The sequence below is a fragment of the Ursus maritimus genome, unplaced genomic scaffold (assembly GCF_017311325.1).
Source record: "Ursus maritimus isolate PB19 unplaced genomic scaffold, ASM1731132v1 scaffold_33, whole genome shotgun sequence".
Classification (NCBI taxonomy): Eukaryota; Metazoa; Chordata; class Mammalia; order Carnivora; family Ursidae; genus Ursus; species Ursus maritimus.
The window spans coordinates 20,005,414-20,026,626 of record NW_024425897.1 but is presented as its reverse complement, the minus strand read 5'-3'; the positions used below and the strand labels follow the sequence as shown (position 1 = coordinate 20,026,626).

At 54.5% G+C, this 21,213-nt stretch overlaps 1 protein-coding gene across 1 annotated transcript in view; it reads left to right on the top strand.

Annotated features, from left to right (window-relative positions):
* Positions 1 to 12,390: 12,390 nt before the first annotated feature.
* DTX1 (deltex E3 ubiquitin ligase 1) overlaps positions 12,391 to 21,213 on the top strand; it is a 35,518-nt gene continuing 26,695 nt past the window's right edge. Inside the window, exon 1 of the mRNA XM_040619906.1 lies at positions 12,391 to 13,366. Within this exon, the coding sequence (XP_040475840.1) occupies positions 13,108 to 13,366 (259 nt within the window). The 5' untranslated portion in view covers positions 12,391 to 13,107. The remainder of the gene's footprint in view (positions 13,367 to 21,213) is intronic.

Here is a 21,213-nt window from a genome sequence, read left to right as displayed (position 1 = left end):
AGAGACCAGTGCAAAACGAAAATGCAAGACCCCTTGTTCAAAAAACATAGGAGTTTCAAGACTATGACATCAGAGCCTCAAACCAAGTCACTTCCAAGTGAGGGGCCCAGGCAGCCGTCCCTGTCGGTAGCCGAGAGCTAGCAGGGGCTGAGCGGGTGCTGGGGGTCCCGGGTGCTGGATGGAAGTACAGAAAACAGAAGAGGGAGGTGGGTGGTCCCAAGGTGCCAGTGGGGTCAGTGTAGCCAAGGCAGACTGAACAGGTGTAATATACTGTTCCACGCCCTTACCCCACGCTTCGCTCCGCCTCGGCCAGGCTGGGCTCAGCTCCGTGCATCTGGTCCCGGAAGGAACGAACAGAAGGTGCTGGACATCATTGGGTTCTGTATGCCTGGTGCGGAGCTCTTCCTTCACCATCTCATTTGATTTCTGCCTACGAGGTAGATACTTTCTCGCCACCCGACGGAGGGGGAAACTGAGGCTCAGAACTGCTCTCTTGCTAGGGGGCCCTGCCAGGTCTTGAGCAGGAGGCATTCTCATGCTCACGCCGAGGACCCCGCAGGAGGAAACTCGGCACTCATAGTCAGCTGAATGCCAGGGAGCCTTGTACCTTCCTCCTGCCTTTGTAGGGCTCCTGAGAGCAACGGAAGGCTCCGTGTCCTTCTTCTCCCTCCCTGCTCCCATCCTCCAAGTCTCCTGCCATAAACAGCCCAGAGAGGCCCAGTGCCAAGGCAGAAACGCCATTAGCAAACCTGATTCTAGGGGCACTGCCCGGCCCTGCTCTTTCAAAGCCACTGTGAGTCAAAATGTCCCTGCTAACGGGCAAAGCATGCCTCACTGCTCAGCTTGATTTAGAAGCCTTGGAGATTGGACGCCTCCGGGGCTGGAGCATCAAGACTGAGCCAAGTGGGCAGGAAGTGAAGGGACCCTGCTGCTGGATCTGTCTGGCCGGCGGGGAAAGAACATGACAAGCACCTGTCACCATGTTCTGAGCACTCCGTTCCCCTGGGCCAAGAAATGAGAGAAGTGCCTCGTCACCCTAAACCCTCAAAACCCACTTCCGGGTTGGAAACCATGATTCCCATTTTACAAATAAGGAAACTGAGGCCCAGGGAAGCCAGGGGGCTGGTGGGATTTTACCCTGGGCAGCGCTGCCTCCCAATGTAAAGCTTTTAACCCCTTAACTATATGGACTCATGAAAACCCAGCTCTGGGGGGCTAACGAACCATCGTGGATCTCAGCTTGCACCGAGGAAAGCTTCCAATGGCCACCAGTAATCAAAACAAGAGATTCCTTTTCGGCGGTAAGATATCTACTTCCCGCTAAGCTGCCAACCCAGGCTGCAGCCCCCATTCAACGTGGGGCAGGCGACCCCCTCTCAGCTGTAATGGCCCAGGCCCCAGAGGAGGGCCCTCACCCATGGGTGCTCACCAATCCCACCCAAAAGCCTGGCAGACTCCCTAGCTGCAGCTCCCAGAGCCCCCCGCCAACGAACCCAGCCATCAGGTGTTGGTTAAAATGAAGATTCCAGCCTAACTACCATCACGATTGGAAAGTAGCGATGAGTAAAAGCCGTACTTTATGAGAGAGCTGCAACAAGGGAAACGTGACATAAAGGGTCTGTGATCTCTCCTGATGCCACGGGCCTGAGAACACGCTACACGGTGCTTTGTCGCCTACATCCGTAGCAGAAGGACATCCTACAATGCAGTTAAAGGTTAATGAGAATAAAGATATTGTTTTTTCCCCGTCCAAGTTTAAGGGGTCAATGGACCCGGTTTGCAGGGTCTCTAGATCCACCAAATCCTCACTGCATCGCCCCGCTTCCGCCCCACCCTTCTTTCTCCAGACTAACCCCACATTCCATTTCCCACCCTGAATGTTGAGACCTATGTCCCCTACAAGGTTTTTCTGCGGCCACTCCCAGGACCATCATGGACAAGTTCTTGTTCAAGATTATCCCTCGAAGTCAGCACCTGGCCGGCAGGACTTCTGACCTCCAGAGCTGTAAGATTGTAAGTCTGTGTTGCTCGAAGCCACTCGGTTTGTGGTCCTTCCTGTGTGCAGCCACAGGAAGCTCATACAGTGACCTTGCCCACGGCCTTTTGGCTTTGTGGGCCTCTGATCCCTCATCTATACAATGAGGAGAATGATGTCAGTCTCCCCCACTTGTGGGGAGATTTAACCAAGATAATAAATATAAAAAGGCTTGGAAAGTGTCCTATAAATGAGGACTGGATTTTTCGGTCCATTTCAGTGTATCCTTGACCACCTCTCTTTCTGGCTGTTAGCTTTGAGGCCAAAAGCTCCTCCTCGTCTCTCCTTCCGCCCCCTCTCTTCCATGCTCGGGAAATCTCCTGATGTGTCTTCCGTGGTCTCCCCCTGCAGATTCAGCTTCTAGATGAAGAGCAGGTGGCCGGCCAGGGGTCAGTGGGTTGGCCAGAGCTCAGGCTGGGTGGCTGGGAGACAGAATCAGAGTCACAGCAGAGAGGACAACAGCTAGGGGCAGCCACGTCCTTGTCTGCAGCTGGGCTGCCCTGTCTCCCTGACCAGGTAGAGTCCCTCAGATAGCCTGTTAACCACCAAGGGCACTGGGCAAGCCATGACAACTAATCCCGCTAAGGAGACTCAAGCCTGCTCTCGACACGCTTGTCTTCCGTGGGGGGACTCCTTCCTGCCTTTACCAAAATCCATTCGTCATGCATTCAGTCTCCAAACAAATGCTGGAGTTGGCAGCATCGAGGACATGCCAGCACGATTGGTTGCCCGCCCAGCAGCCACTCCGCCCTTCTTCCTTGCTCCCAAAACCGTCCACCCAGTTCCAGGGGATGGACCTTGATTGGGCTAAGCCAATCCTGGCATCCTCCGGCCTCCTGCCAGTGACTGGTCTAGAGGTGGGCATGTGAGCCCGGTCTGGCCAATCAAACCTAAAGAGAAGACTAAGGGATTCTGGGAACACTGTCTTCCTGTTAACAGAGAGATGAGCAACGAAAAGAGGATTTTTATCTTCTTTCTCCCCTCCTGCTCTGGACACTGTTGTCTGAGATTGGTGATTTCTAGAGCTTCAGCCTCCATCTTGTGACTTTGAAGTGACCATGCTAAGTCTGAAAGAGCGACATGTCTAGGAAGGAAAAGCTGAAGGGTGGAAGCTGGAGTGGTTAATTTTCTGTGTTGCCTTAGCTAGGCTACGATGCCCAGATGTCTGGTCAACCGCCAGGCTAGATGTTGCTGTGAAGGCGTTTTTAGATGTGATTAGCATTGAAATCAGTAGACTGATTAAGCGGATTACCCTCTATAATGACGGTGGGCCTCATCCAATCAGTTGAAGGGGAGAAGAGGAAAGGGGGGAGGAAGGGCGAGAAAGCAAGTATGGTAAAAAAGTTAACATTTAAAGAATCTGGGTGGAGGGTATACAAGAATTTATTATATTCTTCTCAACTTCGCTATATGCCCCAAATGAATTCAAAATAAAAATTTAAACCAAGAAAAGGCAGTGGGGAGGGAGCCAGGTTCAAACTTGTTTTATCTCATGTAATGCCTGGGCTTTCCTTGGGAACCTGGAGTCAGAGTACCAGCTTCTGGATGCCCAGAAGCCAGCTCGGGTCAGTTACGGTCCCTCTCATACAAAACCAGTGTCTCCTGGGGCATCTGGGTGGCTCAGGTGGTTAAGTGTCTGCCTTCAGCTCAGGTCATGATCCCAGGGTCCTGGGATCGAGCCCCGTGTCGGGCTCCCTGCTCAGCGAGAAAGTCTGCTTGTCTCTCTCCCTCTGCCGTTCTCCACCTCACCCTCCACTCCTGTGTGCTCTCTCTCTCGCTCTCATAAACAGCATCTTTAAAAAAAAACCAAAACAGTTCCTCCCTGAAGCTGTGAGGGTTAATCCCACCGAGCCATGGGAGTCTTTTCCCACCTGTACAGCATCACGTACACACCAGGCGGGTTATGATGGCGATGTTTTTATAGCAGCAGGTACTCCCTCCCTCATGTTGACTTGGGGAGAATTTGGATTTTCGTAGGCGAGACTTGCTTGACTCTACGTGTACTCCTCTCACGGCAGAATAGGACACTAGTTTCAAATCTGGACTGTCCTGTTTAGTGGCCATATGACCTTGGGCGGGCACTTGAGTTTTCTGTGCCTCAGTTTCCTTATCTGGAAAAGGAAAATAGTAACAGCACACCTCTCATAAGAGTGTTTGTGAAGGTAGATGGCAGCGCCTGGCACAGGAATGATGCTCTGTAGCCACCAGCGGTCATTGTCACTCACTGGCACAATCCTCTGTCTTGCATCTGCCGGCCGATGACACTAAGTTAGGGACTGGTCCCTTCCAACCTCCGTGTCGTCATCTGTACATGCGGACAGTGCTACAGGGAGGATTAGATCGTGACAAGCATGGGACACGCTTAGCCCGGTGCTGGGCACACAGTAAGCCCTCACTGAAGGACCAGGGGGAGAAAATGACCTGCAACATGCATTAGGACAGCCAAATAAATAACAAGTATTGCTGTTGAGGCTGCAGAGAAATCGGGACCTCTGTGCACCGTTGGTGGGACAGTCGTGTCACTGCTGTGGGAAACAGCATGGCAGTTCCCCGAAAAATTAAAGACTGAGATGAGGGTGCCAGCGAGGCCAGGTTCTGCTGAGGGGTCTCTCTCCCTGGCTTTGCAGGCGGCCACCTGCTCACTGTGTGCTGGCATGTTCTCCCCTCCGCGTGAAGACAGAGGAGGAAAGATCAAGAACTCTGTTTCTTCCTCTTTGTATAGGGATGAGGATCCCACCCCAATGACCTCATTTGACCTTAACCGCCTCCTTTTGGGGTCCGCCATGGCTCCAAATACATGCTCAGTGGGGCTTAGAGCTTCAACACGTGAACTGCAGAGAGCGGGCGTGATCCAGCCATCGCACGGATAAACGATCCAGCAATCCCACTTCTGGGTTGATATTGGGAAGACTTGAAAGCAGGGTTTCAAAGAGATTTTTGCACACGCACCTTCAGAGCGGCATTATTCACAACGGCCAAAAGGGAGAAGCGACCCCAGTGTTCATCCACGGATGAATGGAGAAACCAAATGTGGTGTATGCATACCATGGAACCTTCTCCAGCCTTAAGGAAGGAAGCTCTAACACAGGCTCCAATGTGGATGAGCCTTGAGGACATTATGCTAAGTGATAAAAAGCCCGTCACAAAAGGACAAATACTGTATAATTCCATTTATATGCAGTATCTAGAGTAATTAAAGCCATAGAGACAGGAAGTAGAATGGGGGTTGCCAGGGGCGGGACCGGGAAGGAGGGGAGATAGTGGGAATTGGGGGGTTGTTTAATGGGCGCAGAGTTTCAGTTTTGCAAGATGGGTAAGTTCTGGGGGTTGGTTGCAGAACAGTGTGAATATACTGAAACCCTACTAAACTGTACACTTAAAAATAATTAAGGTTATAAATTTTATGGTATGCATTTTTACCACAATGAAAAGAAATTGGAAATAGATACAAATTCATTACCTGCAAATCTTGCCAGCATTAGAGCAATGGCCCTAAAATGGGCCACCAGGGGGCGTTGCGTACCCATTCCCGGTTCATTCACAGCCTCCCCCATTCTCCCCCACAGCAGGAGCTGGTGGTTTCTAGAGGGGGCAAAAAGCACTAGGGTCCTGGAAACAGAGCTCTTTCTTACCCACTCCTTCGCCTGGGTGGACCAACCCCAGAGCTGCACCGCACTCTGGCCACAAATCCCTCATCCTTGACTCTGACCCTCGTCTTTCTCGGGGTGGCTTCCCTCTGCTCTGGAGACACAGGGACTTCTGGATGAAGTGCCCCCTCCCTGCCTAGCTGCCTGCAGCCTTCCAGACTACCCAGGGGCTGGAGAAGGGGAAAGGTGACCAGGAGTCACCTGCCCCAGGACACCCAAAGATGAGAGGACACCACAAGGGAAATGGGTCAGAGACCTCTTATTCCAGGCACAAAAGCCTCAAGGTCACCCAGACCTGAGGTTTTTCCAGCTCAGCTGCTCATTCCCTCCCTGGGCCCCAGACTCCTTATCTGTACAATCTGGAATAACACTTGGGAGGATTGAAAAACTTAGTAACATCCCTGATGCCTAGAAAACATTCAGCAAATGAGCAAATTACCATCCCACACCCTGTATTTGGTGCCCGCCTGGTGTCCTCCCGCCTCCTTGTGGGTTTCTACCGGACAGCATTCACTGTCCAGTTAAGAAACCTCTCCTGAAAACACTCAAGCCCTGATTTTCTTTCTTTCTTTTTTTTTTTAATATTTTATTTATTTATTTGGCAGAGAGAGAGAGAGACAGCCAGCAAGAGAGGGAACACAAGCAGGGGGAGTGGGAGAGGAAGAAGCAGGCTCCCAGCGGAGAAGCCTGATGTGGGGCTCGATCCCAGGACTCTGGGATCACGCCCTGAGCCAAAGGCAGATGCTTAACAACTGAGCCACCCAGGCGCCCCTCAAGCCCTGATTCTCTAGACATTTAACCAGTGATTTACCTGGTAGGGTTGCAAGTAATAGAAACCCAGTTAAACCACTTCAGGGAAACTAAAGGGTCTCATGAAATCCAAGAAAACATTGAGCAGCAAATAGCTGAGCAGAGCAGACTCAGGATCTGGGCTCATTGGAGAACCCTAGAAAGTCCTTCCTGTTCTCCCTCCATCTCTCTCTCTCTCTCTCTCCTTCCTTCAGCCTTCTTTATGCCCTCCATGCAGGTCATCCCCAGAACATACCTGCACTCACTCCTTCCAGCCCATGGACTCCACTGCCATTCCTAGGGCATGACAAGCACACTCCCACCTCAGGGCCTTTGCACCTGCTATGCCCTTTGCCTAGGATTCCCTTCCCTAGATCTCTGCCATGGTTAACTACCTCCCTCCTCCAAGTCTTGGCTCAGATGTCACCTCAGTGACTCCTTCCTTAAACAACAGGTTGAAAATTGCCCCTCACCCCCACCGTAGCACGCTCTAGATTCCTCCTTTGCTTGCCTGCTTTTTTCCTTTAACCGTGGTTCGCACACACACAAATTAATCGTAATCCTTGCATCATAACCCACTCTCATCAGCTTTTAATGAGCCATTTCAACAATGTAACACCCAGAACACCACCACCCTAAACAGAAACTAGAATCTCGATAATAACCTACATCTGACCATATGTTTCCCCCCCTCATCCCAGCATCACATTCCCCCACCATAATCATCACCCCTATTTATTCTTCCCTCGTTTCCTTTTTACAATTTATTACTGCATTATGTGTGTGCGATTTGAGTGGCTCTTAACTTTATAAAAAGGGAACCACATGTCTGTAATGGGACACTTTCCACTGGCTGTTCTATGCCAGAGATCCGTCCGTCTTGTGATGTGTGGCCGTAGTCCTTCATTGTGACGGCCGTGTAATACTTCATCGTGAGAATTCGTTCATCTGCTTTCCCATACGCGGGCACTTGGAGGCTTTTCCATCTGGGGCCGCTGCAAAGAGAAGCCTTGTGAATATTCTGCCACGTGACTCATGTGGAGGCCGGGCAAGAGTTTCTGCAGGGTTCACACTGTGGAGGAGAATGTGGGCCCGTGTTCATGGTGCGCACGATGTCTTCTATTTTGTCTTTAAAAGATGAAACCAGACTGCTTCCAGACACGGTTGCGTCCCCACCGGCAATGCGAAGAGGGCTTCATTTTTCCCCGGAGCACATGGGCACTTTACGATATACCGTGTATTTTCCTTGAGTATTTGTTTACTCTCTTTCTGCATCCCCACCCCCGTGTCAGCAGGGCTGGGATTTTTGTCTCTTTATTCGCCATTCTATCTCCGGTGCCTGGAACAGAGTCTGGCACGTAGTACGAGCTCAATAAACATTTTCCGATGGAATGACCGGAAGGATGGCCCGACACAAGACCCGAGAGCTCATATTAAGTATCACTGGATTATTATTATTCGTTTCCCGCAGATACACAGATTCATCTCTCAATTTCAATTCCCCCCAGTCCAGGGAAAGGATCATTGGCCCAAACTACTGATGCCTGGACCCCCAGGCCACCTCAATCAGAGCTTCTGAGGGAGCTTCCCCTTCCGTAACCCCCTATGGCCCTTCAGATAAAAATCCCCCAACCATGCCGGGACTTAGAAGACCCTACCCAGCGACCCTGCCACTTCATCTTACCCCCTGCTCACCCCTGTTGCTCTAAAAAACACATTGCAACCCACCCACACTAAGCTCTTTCACACCTCTGGGCCTTTGCACCTCCGTGTCCCCTCTGCCCCCCCCCCCACTAACCACATTAAGACTCTGAATCCTTCAGAGGGTAGCTGAAATGTCACGTCCCCTGAGAAGCCCTCCCTGGCTCCTGAGACCCAGTAGGACCCCTGTTAGAGAGCCTCACGATCCCCTGAACTTCCCCTTCATGGCTCTTGTAAAATTTTCTGATCCCACTTGGGATGATTCTTTGATTCATGTCTCACCGTCGCACTAGACTCAGACTTAGGAGAGCAGGGATCAATTCGCCTGTGTCTCAGCACGTAGCCCAGTGCCTGGCACAGAGGCAGGGGCAAATATTTTTGGACAGATGGATGGACAGATAAATGAGTGGATAGATGGAGGGAGGGAGAGGGAGATAAGAGGATGGAAAGAAGGAAGAGAGGGAGGGAGGGAGGGAATGAGGGGAGAATACTCTCATGGATGGCTGTATAATGATGGAGGGCTTGAAGGGTGGCTGGATGGGTGGATCGATGCGCGAATGGATGAGTAGATGATGGACAGAACAAAGGCTGAGTCGATCTCTTTCTGCCATCTTCCCATGCCGCCAGAATGGTGCCCACGAGCATCCTAGCTGATGTTCTCAAGACCACCAGCAAGGCTAAGCTGAAAGGCAATCTACAAGTTCCTTTCCGTTATGTTCCAGAGTCATCGTCTGGTCCCTAGCCGGGATGGTGGAGCGTGGTTATGCAGGAGAATTTGAAATTCTTGTTATCACAGAACGAGGACATCGCTGTGAACCTCGCATGCAGGTTAACTAAGTGTGATCAGCCTGAAATGTGATGTGTAACTCAAAGATCCAGAAAAGGGGCAGAGTCCTCTCCTCCAGCTCATTGGTTTGATTTCACTGTGCTGACAATCTCAGCTAGAATCGCAGCCGCGAGGAGGCAAGATGAAAACACACAGAGAGGGGCGCCTGGGTGGCACAGTTGTTAGGCGTCTGCCTTCGGCTCAGGGCGTGATCCCGGCGTTCTGGGATCGAGCCCCACATCAGGCTCCTCCACTGGGAACCTGCTTCTTCCTCTCCCACTCCCTCTGCTTGTGTTCCCTCTCTTGCTGGCTGTCTCTATCTCTGTCAACTAAATAAATAAAATCTTTAAAAAAAAAAAAAAAGAAAGAAAACACACAGAAGAGAAAATCCGGGTAGTCTTTTTCTAGGGAGGAAATGCATACAAACGGATTTTATTTTATATAATAGAGTTTGTGATTGATCGCTTTTATTCTTCGGCTTCTCCACTGGTGTCGGAGCCATCTCCCTAGTGGCTGGTGGACTCCGTAAAGGCCAAATTCCTTTCCCCTCCTTGAAATCCCTTTCGCCCATGGCTCCCTGGGCTCCAGGCTTTTGCACTTTCAGATTTTCCACAGCCCAGTGGAGAGGGGCCGTTAGCGCCATGCCGCACCAGAGCCTCACCTGGATGCCATTCGTTATTCACTCTATAAACACAGAGGCAACATGGTGCTGTGGGAGTTGCGAAAGGGTCTGGGATTCAAACCCCAACTCTGCTACGTACTCCCTGTGGGAACTTGGGCAAATCACTTAACCTCTTTGAGCTTTGGAAGGTTTTCCCCCCCCCATCTGTAAAATGAGGACAATATTCCCCACCTTGTGGAGCAATCGTGAAGAGTAGTATTATGTAAGTGCCTGGCACATAATAGGTACCCAATAAATGATAACCACACCACACGAGACAAATAAGACACAGTCCCTCATCTCATGGATGTTTCACTCTAGCGGGGACAGCACTGAGGTGGCCAATTGTGATACAGGCTGTCACATCAAGGTATGGATGAAGGAACATAGAGGAAGATGGCAATGAGTTCAGGGAAGGCTTCCTGGAGGAAGTGGCATTCAGTCAGACCTTGAATCTCATTATACAGTCCAGAGTCATGGGTTCTTCTAACTGGCTGCTAAATTTCCATGTGACCTTGAATCAGTCATTTCCCCACCCTGGGGTCCCCAAATCTCCTTCTGTAGCATAAGGTTCATAAGCATTAGCTCTGAATCTTTTGAGTCACAGGCTCTTTTGAAAAGAATCTCTGAAAGCCAGAGCCCTTCTCAGAAAAAATGCAGACACTTAAGTTTGTCTGTAAGGGGGGAGGGGTCCCTCATGGACCCCGTAGAGCCAGCCTAGACTGAATCCCAGAGTTCAGTGATCTTGTTGGATCGCTACCACTGCAGAGCTGGCCCCATCCACACACAGAGCCTCTGTCTGTGGTCTGCGGAAGCCACAAGCAAGCAGAATCACTGACTCAATCTGGGAAAGCCCATCAGGCACTGGGCTGCAGGACAGAGCAGGGGCCCGGGGAGGGGAGGTCACTCCAGCTGGCTGGGGACCCGGAGTTTGGTTCTGGGAAAGCGCCCCTGACCGGTCCTCCCCTGACCTCACCTAATTTATCAGCATCTGCCCTGGGGAGGAAGAGGAGCGTGGGCCACTCTGGGCAGGCTCCCAAACAGGCCGCTGACCCCTGTCTGTTGCCCAGGCTGGAGTTCCCGGACGCATCCTTCATCTTTCCTAATCTAAACACCCGCAGGCCTCGGGGGTTCCATCCCCCTCCCAGCTAAAGTGTGTGCTCAGCTGCATCCATTCTGCCAGAGGAGGGAGAGCGGGCCATCTCATTAACACCGGAGCTGCTGCCATCACCTGCCTCCCTTTCCATCCAGCCAACACGCACCCAGCATTTAGTAAGCACCTGTTGTTTACAGGCATCTGTGAATGAGATGAAGGGTCTCACCTTACCTTCCTCCAAGGTCTCTGCCTCCTGGCCTAGGTCCCCTAAACTCCCCTCAGGGACAAGATGCTGTTGCTATCCCACTCACCTGGAGCAGGTGGGTACTTTGGGGAAGTAGGCTCTGAACTGGCTAATTCGGTGCTGGGAGGAGAATCAGCTCTGGGTTGGTGTCTGGGCACTGCTCTAACCTGCTGTGTGATCCTGGCAGTTTCTTACCCTCTCTGGGCCTCAGTCTTCCCACATTTCATGATTCCATTTGGCTCTGAAATGGGCCTTGCTAGCCCCTCCCCCAGAATAGTAGAAGAAGAGAAAGCTACCCTAGAGTGCTCGAAAATCCTCCTTTGGGCAGTCTCTGGATCATAGTCATTCATTCAAGCATTTATTGAGCACCTATTGGGTTCCAGGCCCTGGGACTAAGGCAAATGGAATGTGAAGACGACTAGGATTCAAGCAGGCGACCCATGGACACCTCACTCCAAGCCTGGCTTCCTGCATGGGGTCAGGAGACCTCCTGGGGTCCCATATGGGCCTAGCCGAGGATTTGGGGCGCCCGGGGGACTCGCGTGTCAGTGCCGGCGGCGCTCTGGGCCACGGTCTGTCTCCTCCCCTTCCTCCTTCTCCGCCCCCTCCGCCGCCCCTCCCCGGAGCGCGGCCCCGGCCTCCTCCCACCCGCGGGATCCCGGCATCCAGAGCCGGCGCGTGCGTCCGTCGGTCGGCGGGGCAGTCTGTCCGCGCGCGGAAAGCCCAGCGCCCCGGCGTGCGGCGGCCGCGGGGCCTGGGAGGGAAAGGGCGCGGAGGCGGGACCGCGGCTCCCTCCCACTCCGGGGGGAGCCCAGAAGGCGGCGGTGCTGAAGCGCCAGCGGAGAAGGAGGCAGCACAGCGGAGAAGGCGGTGAGAGCGCGGGGTGCTTAGGGACCCCACCCCCGGCTCCTGCGGAGGGTCGGCGCGCGCTTGGGGGAGGTCTGGGCTTGGGAAGGGGGGCTGGTACCCGCAGGGCGGGAGGCAGCGACGATCCAGCTCCCGGCTTCGCCTCCTCGGTGACGCGACCCCCGAGGGGCCCTGGGCCGCGCCTGCAGCGCCGCGCATCCTCGCACATCCCCGCGCATCCCCGCGCACCCTGCATCCCGGCCAGGGCGCGGGCCCCGGGGGAGGGGAGCGCTCGCGGAGCTGAGGAGGGGGCGCCGCAGGCGAGGAGCCTCGGAAAATCGCGCCCCTGGCCCCAGCCCTCCCTTCAGGCCTGCCCCAAGGGAACGCGGGCAGCGACCCCCTTAAGCCCCCCTCGCTGGCCCCCCCATCGGTTCCCCATTGTTCTCAACCGATCGCTCTCCCGGGAAGGGGGAGGGGGTACACCGCTCTCCTCTTAAAGGGCCCTCTCCCCTTCTTGTCTCCCGGCAGGTCGCGAGCACGAGTGGGGTGGGGCGTGCCCACGGGCCCCCGCCCCCCTCGTCCCCTCCGCCCAGCTCCGGAGCCGCAGCCCGGCCGGCGGGCCAGGGGTACGCGGCGCACCCTCCCCAGTGCGTTCTTCAGCCACCCAGGCCTACCAGGACGCCGTGTGGAGCAGGAATTAGGGAGACTGGGACGCCCCCTTCGGCAGGCGCCGTCGGAGGGGCGGACCCGAGACCAGGCGAGCAGCCCCACTGGACCCAGGCGCAGGGTCTGGGACGCAGTTGGGAACGCAGAGGGCCGACCGGACGCCGCAGAGCCAGCAGCAGCCTGGCCCGGGCCTCCTGGGTGACAGGCCCTGCGTGGCCGGCTGGGAAGAAGTGACTGGAGACCAGCAGGGAAGAGACTGGACCTAGAGTAGGGGCGGCTGCCTCACTCCCTTTCCTGAGCCGAGGGAGCCAAGGAATTTAGAATCGCTTTCCCCATCACAAAAAAGACACTTGCTTTCCAGAGCGGCACCTTTATCTGAGACAGCGGGGGGAAGGGGTCCTCGGAGCCTGGAGCAGCACCCCACACTCCTTTCACCGGGGCCTCTGGGTCTCAGAGAGGCCCCGAGTTAGAAAGGAGGCCGGTTGGCTCTTGCTGCCCCCCCTGGGGAGAGAGGAAGTTCCCTGCCTGCCCCCAAGCCCAGGAGGAGCTGGGCCCGTCCCAGTGGGGTCCTGGCCCCTGAGGCTGCAGCAGCGGCCATGTCAAGGCCAGGCCAGGGTGTGATGATGCCGGTGAACGGGCTGGGCTTCCCACCGCAGAATGTGGCCCGGGTGGTGGTGTGGGAGTGGCTAAATGAGCACAGCCGCTGGCGGCCTTACACGGCCACCGTGTGCCACCACATCGAGAACGTGCTCAAGGAGGACGCCCGCGGTTCCGTGGTCCTGGGGCAGGTGGACGCCCAGCTGGTGCCCTACATCATCGACCTGCAGTCCATGCACCAGTTTCGCCAGGACACAGGTGAGCACACGGCCCCCACCCCACCTGTCCAGCCAGGAGGAGACTGAGACAATACTGCCATCACCACCTTCGTGGTGGGAGGCTAGGATCCCGGCAGCCTCCCCGAGGAGGGGAGACTGAAACTGCTGGAAGGCTGGTCTGCTGATCCAAAAAAGGGACAGCCTAGCCTGGTCCAGCTGAAGACTTGGGTTCCAGTCCAGCCTCACGTATTAGTTGTAGGGCCTTGGGCGAGTCACATCACCTCTCTTAGCCTCAGCTTCCTCATCTGTAAAACTGGTGGATCAATGTTTCCCACAGCTGTGTGAGGATTAAATAAAATTGTGCTCACCGAGCACAGGACCGAGAAAAGCATCAGCACCCAGGAAGAGGGCTTTCCATGTGCTTCCTCACTTGATCCTTTTCCAAAGGTCACAGACACTAAGTCTTATCGTATAATTATTATGATTATTATATAGTCCCATTTTACAGATAAAGAAACTGAGTCTCATAGAAACTGAGTGATTTAAACTCGGAGCTGGGATTTAGCCCAGGTGATTGAATTCCAGAGCCAATGCTCTTGACCTGGTTTCCTGCACTGGCTCCAGGTGCTGGTGGCATTGGGACAGTGTGATGGGGGGAGGGGTGGTGGTGCTGATGGTGGGGGTGGGGTGGCAATGATGGAGACTGTTGGTGGTGTTGCCAATGGTAGTGTTGACTGTGGAATTGGTGGTGATGGCATTGATGGTAGTGTTGGTGGTTGTCTTGGGGGGGATTGTGATGGGGCAGTAATTACGGAGAGAATGAGGTTGGTGGCGGTCTTGGTGGCTGTGTGATAGGTGATGATGGTGATAAAGATGGTGAGGTCCACTCTCAGCATTCATGTTCTGGAAACGTGCCATCGCTGTGGAGATCTCTCTGAGTCATTGTTGCTTGGTGGTCTCTGACAAGCTTGGGGGGCAGTGGGGGATGGCGAGTGCCTGCCTCAAGCAAGCTGCCAAAGAACCCTTGGCATGTTTGACCCCAAGGACCAGCCGACAGAGGTTTGCAAATCCCTGGTTGACAGAACTGCACGTAACAGCCTTGGAGATAGTGGGACCCTTCCCTGCTCTCTAGAACCGTACAGTACGGTAGCCACCAACTACGTGTGGCTATTTATTTATTTATTTTTAAAAGATTTTATTTATTTACCTGACAGAGAGAGAGACAGCCAGCGAGAGAGGGAACACAAGCAGGGGGAGTGGGAGAGGAAGAAGCAGGCTCATAGTGAGGAACCTGATGTGGGGCTCGATCCCATAACGCCGGGATCACGCCCTGAGCTGAAGGCAGATGCTTAATGACTGAGCCACCCAGGCGCCCCTACATGTGACTATTTAAATTCACATTGATTAAAATTAAATAAGCTTTAAGATTCAGCCCCTCAGTCCCATTAGCCCCATTTCAAGTGCTCAACAGCCACGTGTGTCTCATGGCTACCATATTGGACAGCATGATCCAAACATTGCCATTATCACAGAAAGCTCTAGTGGATAGCTATGCTCTAGAACATTGCTTGGTGCCTACAGTGTGGTCACCAAGTGTGGAAACACAGATGAATTCATAATACGTGGTTTTAGTCCATCTGTTCCCATAACTCTGGGCCTTGACTGCAGCCAGTGGCGGTGCCAGGCATCCATTCGTACTACCATACAATCGCTTATTGACCTCGCTGTGTGTCAGACCCTGTGCAAAGCACTAGAGAAAATGCATGACGCAAGACTGACAGAGTCCTGAATAGAGGTTCACTGGAGGACCTGCACGAGAGGACCTACACTGGAGGTCCCAGGGAGCAAGCAAACACATAATGTACAGATAATCAGTTGCAGGTCTGAGAACATGAAATAAGCCTGGGGTAGGGATGGTGACAGAAGATTAATCCGAGGAAGAGATGTTTGAGCAGAAATCTGAAGAATGATTGAAGGGAGCAGTGTTCCAGGCAGCGGGAACAGCCAGTGCAAAGGCCCTGTGGTAGGAAGGAGCAGAGTACATTCAAGTCCACTGAGTGTAGAGTGTGGTGAGAAGGTGGCGCAAGACAAGGTTGGAGCAGGGGCTGGACAGCCATGAAAAGGGCTTTGAATTTTCTCCAGACAGTAGAGAAAATCACCATTGAACCTCCTGCCCATTCTCCCAGAGAGGCGCTGAGTCCTGATAGAGAAGTGAGAAATGCTAGGCGTTGCCTGCCCTATTCGCCTGGTTTATCCCCAGACCCTTGTCTGGTGCAGGGCAGAGGTTGGACATCAGGAGGAGGTGGGTTTTCTCTTTGACTTGGTGTTCGGCTCTCTGCAGGCTCAGAGCTAGCACTGGGTGCGGACATTTTCCAGGGCCTGGCTTGGAGGGTGGCCCTTAGAGGCAGGGATAGCTCCCTCCACCCCCAAGCTAGCCAAGTTGACCACTCGGTCTTTGATCCCCTCTTTTGGGCCACTTCTCTATTCCCAGCTTCCCCACTTGGGCTCCCAGCTCCCCAAACTGCCTCCATTCCCCGCTTCGGCAGTCCCCTTAGTCCCAAAGGTACCCCTTTAATGGTTCAGCCTCACTGAATCCCCCAGAAGTTCAGTTTCAGTGACTTCCATGCACCTCATCCCCAGAGCTGTTCACCCACACCTGCCCCGTTTGCCGGAAAAGGGAAAAAACCATTTATCCCTCAACAGGCTCATGGGAGGCTGCCAAGACCCCCCATGAGGGAGGAAGCCGGGAAACCTATGGGGTGGAGGGTGGGGCACCTTGGTTGTGGAAAACTTTTCGAGGGAGGGGCTCGATGCCTCCCCACCAGACATGTTATCGTGTGCCCCCTGCCTCTCCCAGAAGTAAGACAATGTCAGGAAAGGACATCTTGTTCTCACTGGTAATGGTCCAGGGGAGAGCCTCAAGCAGGCGTCCTTAGCTCTCCACGCCTCAGTTTCCACATTTATGAAATGAACGAGAGTATCACCTTGCTAGCAGGGTTGTTGGGTTGATGGAGAGAACCAAGCCTATTATTTTATCCCACAAACGTTAACTGATCACCCACCATGTGCCTAGTGTGTACTAAACACTATGAATGCACAAGAAATGGGTAGGAAGTGCTCAGTCTTGAAAAGATTGTGGTTCTCTCTCTCTCTGTCACACACACACACACCAATATAGTTAGAAAACCCAAAGCTCTCATATATGTACTGAAATAGACACAGCTCCTATCTAGATTTTCTAATTGTAAAATTCTTGATAAGTTCACTGAAGCTGAACTTGAACTTGGTTTGGGGGGAAGTAGCAGTGAGCCCCAGCTTCGTTAGTACCCAAACGCTGGAGCTGACAGACTTTCTGATAAGGTCAGATAGTAAATATCTTAGCCTTTGTGGGCCATACTGTCTCTGTTGTAAGTGCTCGCCCCTGCCTTTGTGGTGTAAAAGCAGCCAAAGATAGGAAGCAAATGAACAAATGTGGCCATGTTCTAAGAAGACTAGTTGTGGACACTAAAATTTGAATTTGTAGAATGTTCACAAGTCATGAAATATTCTTTTCTTTCCAACTATTTAAAAATGGAAAAGCCACTCTTAGCTCCTGGGCTGTGCAAAAGCAGGCAGTGGGCGGATTTGGCCCGCAGGCTACAGTTCACCGACCCCTACTCTCGCGTTCTTAATCTGCCCCTGGGGTAAGACAGCCCGGCCCACCCGGACACAGCATATACTGAACTCCACACCTCGTGGGGGGCGCCACGGTGCCCACGTGTGTGCGTCCACGCACACGGCACCAGCCCGCTTGGATGCCACAGACACACGAATGCCCTCTCTATGGGTCTGTCGCACAGCCAGCGGAAGGAAGCCTGGGTGTCAGCCTTGGACCGCAGGAGAGAGGCCAGGCCCCGTCCCTTGGGGGCTTCTGTTTGTTCAGCCGGTGCCCGCTCACCTCTTCCCTGCTGGGCTGTTTTCATCACTCCCCGTAGGAGGCGAGGTTCCCTTTGAAGCTCTGTAGGTCCAGACCCCGCATGGAGGGGGACTGCTGTGACCCTGGGCCACGTGATGTTAGCTCCTCACAGTGGTGTCCCAGGCACACGGCTGGAAGGGAGAGCCAGGGGTAGGCGAGGGATAAGGCAGGTGCCCCTTCACAGGCCTGTGTTCTGCAATATCATGGTCTCCTTCTTGCTGTTTCCCCAAAGCTTTCCTCATCGTCCTTGGTCTTGAGCTGCCCCTACCAGGGGCAAATCAAGATTTCACGAATGGGAAACCCAGGTCAACGGGTTTGCAGCAACTGGTGGCAGACGTGGACCCGAGAGTCATGGTGGCCTTGGGGGGAGGGGCTGGCTCCCACTAGCAGTGGGGAAGTAACGTGGGAACTGCATTCTGCCTCCCTGAAGGGAACTGTCCCCCACCCTACCACTGGGCTGGTGGCTTCTGAGGGCTTCACCCAGACCCAGGATTTTCCACCTGGTCCCCACAGCTGGACAGTGATGTGACTTGGCCACTTCCCAGGCAACTCCCAGCTTCCTGCCTGGACTCACCTGGCTGGGACAGGACGGGCAACCTTTCTGACTGATTGGTACCGCCCATTCTCCTCTCCCTCTGCTGCTAGGGGGACTTAATGGCAGCCTTCTTCTCATTCTGTAGATGGGACAGCTGAGGCTTGGAGAGGCCAGGCTGGGGACTACCCACAGCTGCTGTCCTCCAAGCTCGAAGCACGGCTGCACCAGCTCTCCAAACCGTAGGGCTGGAGTGACAGGGGGCGGCTGGTTTCAGTTTCCCAAGCCTCCATCATTCATTCTTGGGAAGCTCGGACTCCGCTCAGCCCTGGTCACTGCCGTTATGGGAATGTCCTGTCTGAGGACATGCTTAGACTGTTGGAAACAAGAGAGGGGAGCGGCCATCACCAGGGAAAGCACCGCCAGAATTTAGACTCCTAGGCAGGCCATTGTTACAGATGGAGAGACTGAGGCCCAGAGAGAGTGAGTGACTTGCCCAAAGTCACACAGCCATTCAGCCCCAAGTCGGAATCCAGGCCTCTCAGACAGATCTTGGGGATAGAGAACAAGGTGACATTCAATGCTGGGCTGAGAGAGTCCCCTCCCCCTTCTCCCTTGAGAGCTCTGTTGGGGCTTGTTGTCAGGATCTATTCCAAGGCAGGAATGGCCTGTGCAACACAAGAGACCTCCGGAACCAGCTCCCTAGTTACAGGACCTCTTGGGACCCTCTCCCAGCCAGTCTGGGAGGCTCCGCCACTTGGCTGCAGAGGCAAGAAGGACGATGTGTGTTTGGGCGGGGAAGCGTCGGTCCCATGGTGGCAGCAGGTCCAATGCATCTATTCATGGCTGTCTCCCACTACCACCTGTGACACTGCCTCCATTTCCACCATGACAGACCCACCCCTTTGGCCTCTGGATGCTTTCCCGGCTCCAGGAGCCTCTTCTGAAAACAGAAACTCATCTTTACTTTTATCTGACAGTTCAGTGATGTCTGCTCAGTAACAGGCTCTGGGCTGGGTCCTGGGGACTCAGAGAGAGGGACAGGGCCCTTGCCAGACTGATTTCAGAGTCTCGTGAAGGCCAAGGCAGATACATAGCATGGGAATAGCAGTTGAACCCCCTGAGTCAGATACAGAGCCGAACTCTAGCTTGGCCCTTGGCTGGCTGTGTGACCATGGGCAAACCCCCTAACCTCTGGTAGCCTCTGTTCCCCCCTGGGTAAAGTGGGAATGACAATAGTCCCTACCCAAGAGGGGTGGCATGAGGATTAAATGAGATAATACAGGTAGAAGCACGAAGAATATTACTTTGCATATAGTTATCACTGATGCTCGAGTCGGAAAAAGATGTCAGTGCTCCACAGGAGAGGTGCAGGCTGCCTTCAGCCCGGTAATGCGGGCGGTGTGAGCCTGGGGGCTCTGAGAGAGGACTTCCGGGAGGACAAGTCCTCCAAGAGTCTGTATGGTTTGAAGAATGCTTCCAGGTGGAGGACAGCATCAGCAAGGTCCTTGAGGAGACCTCAGGCCCAGGTGGAAGAGGGAGGCTGTGACAGAAGAGGGGAGGGGGTAAGGGAGGCCTCTCGGGTCCCACTGGGCATCACAGGCTGCCAGCTGCTGCCCTTTAGTTGGCGGGCCCCAGGGGACCCAGAGCCATGCCGCAGGACCAGCCTTGTTAATCACAGGCCCTTGGAAGCCAGAGCTGAAGCAGGCTGGGTGGGGGCTTATGCAGACACGTCCTTACAGCCCAGTGGGTTCCCTCCACCCAGCCAGTAGGCATCACCCCATTTTCCACACAGCAAAGCTGAGGCTCAGAGGGTGGGGAGACTGAACTAGGAAGAGATGGGTGGGACATTTAGATCCAGGTCTGTGGCACCCACCCTGTGCCAGGCCTGGCAGCCCCAGCACCTTGGACAGCGCTGCCAGCACCCTGCCCGTGCCTGTGGAGGGGGGGATGGGGCTTGGGGGGGATCCTGGGTCAGATCCTCCTCACAGCCAGCTCTTTCCCTCTCCTCTCCTGTCCCCTGCCCCTCTGCATCCTTCCTTGCCTTCTCCCAACCCCCCAGGCTCCTCCTTCAGAGGGAGCTGTGGAGTCTGACCCAGAGGTGAGGGAGGTGATGAGCATTGTGGTGGGGGAGCGGACAGGGACTGATCAGCGCCAATACCAGTAAGGTGGAGTCTGGGCATGATAAAGACAATGGGGTCAGGGAGGGCAATCGTGGCTGTCGTGGGGAGGAGATGGAGATAATAAGGGTTTCATGGGGGTGGTGATGGAGGGTGGAAAGATGATTCGAAGTGAAGGAGGAGGCATGGGAGTTCTAATGGGGAGGTGATAGAACACGTGACTGGAGGGTAATGAGGTGGGTTCAGGGTGGAGAGGTGATGGGGCAGGACTGGTCACAGTAATGGTGCCCATTCAGGCCATGGGTGATGGGGTCCCTAGTTCCCCTCCCCAGTGTGGAGTTCTCAGGGTGTGGAGGGAGCCCAGGGCCCTCCCTGGCTCCCGTCCAGCAACATCCATGTCTCTGGGGCCTCCCTCTTTCCATTAACTCCTACATCACACCCCAGGGTAGCCACCCCCAGGACAGCCTCCAGGCCCCAAGACAGTCATCCCTCCACCCCGAAGCCCACACAGCCTCCTGATTGACACAGACACTCCCAGCAGCCCCCGGCTGCCCCTGGCTGATACCCGCTGAGGACATGGGGCCCCAAACCTGGATCTGGCTGCCTCAGGGAGCCTTGCTGGTGAGGTCCAGGTTCCAGGTTCCCTTCCCAGCAGCAATCTGGTATTGGTGGGGGGAGGGGAGCGGGCTTGTGACTTTGGGTAAAACCACACTCCCTCCTTGAGCCTCCCTTCCTCCGCTGTGATGTGCGCCCAGCAACAGTACCTATCGCATGGGATTGTGGTCAGTATTAATTCCTCCATTCAGGAATGAGAACCTACTATGTGCCAGGCACTGTCCTAGGCCCTGAGGATGCAACAGTGAACAGGACAGACAAACCCCGCCTTCAAGGCCCTTCTATCTGGTGTGACACAGGAGGCCAGGCACCAAGGAGATCCCAGGGTGTGGGGCTGTTCCTCACCCCGGGGCCCCACGAGTGACCGGCTTGGGGGCTCGGTCTCCTCTGGATCCCGCGTGGCTGTGTCCTTGCTCTGCCACCCCGGCAAAGCCCCTCTCCCTCTCTGGACTCGTCCCACTGTAGCTCTGGAGCTGCTCCAGGCCACCACCTTCACCTGCCCGGGCAGTAGTAGCAGCCGATGACGGGGTATGGGAGGGAGTCTGGCGCCGGGCCCCAGAGCTGAATGTCCTGAAATGCGGAACAAAGGACCAGGCAATCAAAGGAGGCAGCCCTGGCGGCCAGGACAGTCCTGCAGGCAGCCTCAGCGTGGCCACCGCTCCTCC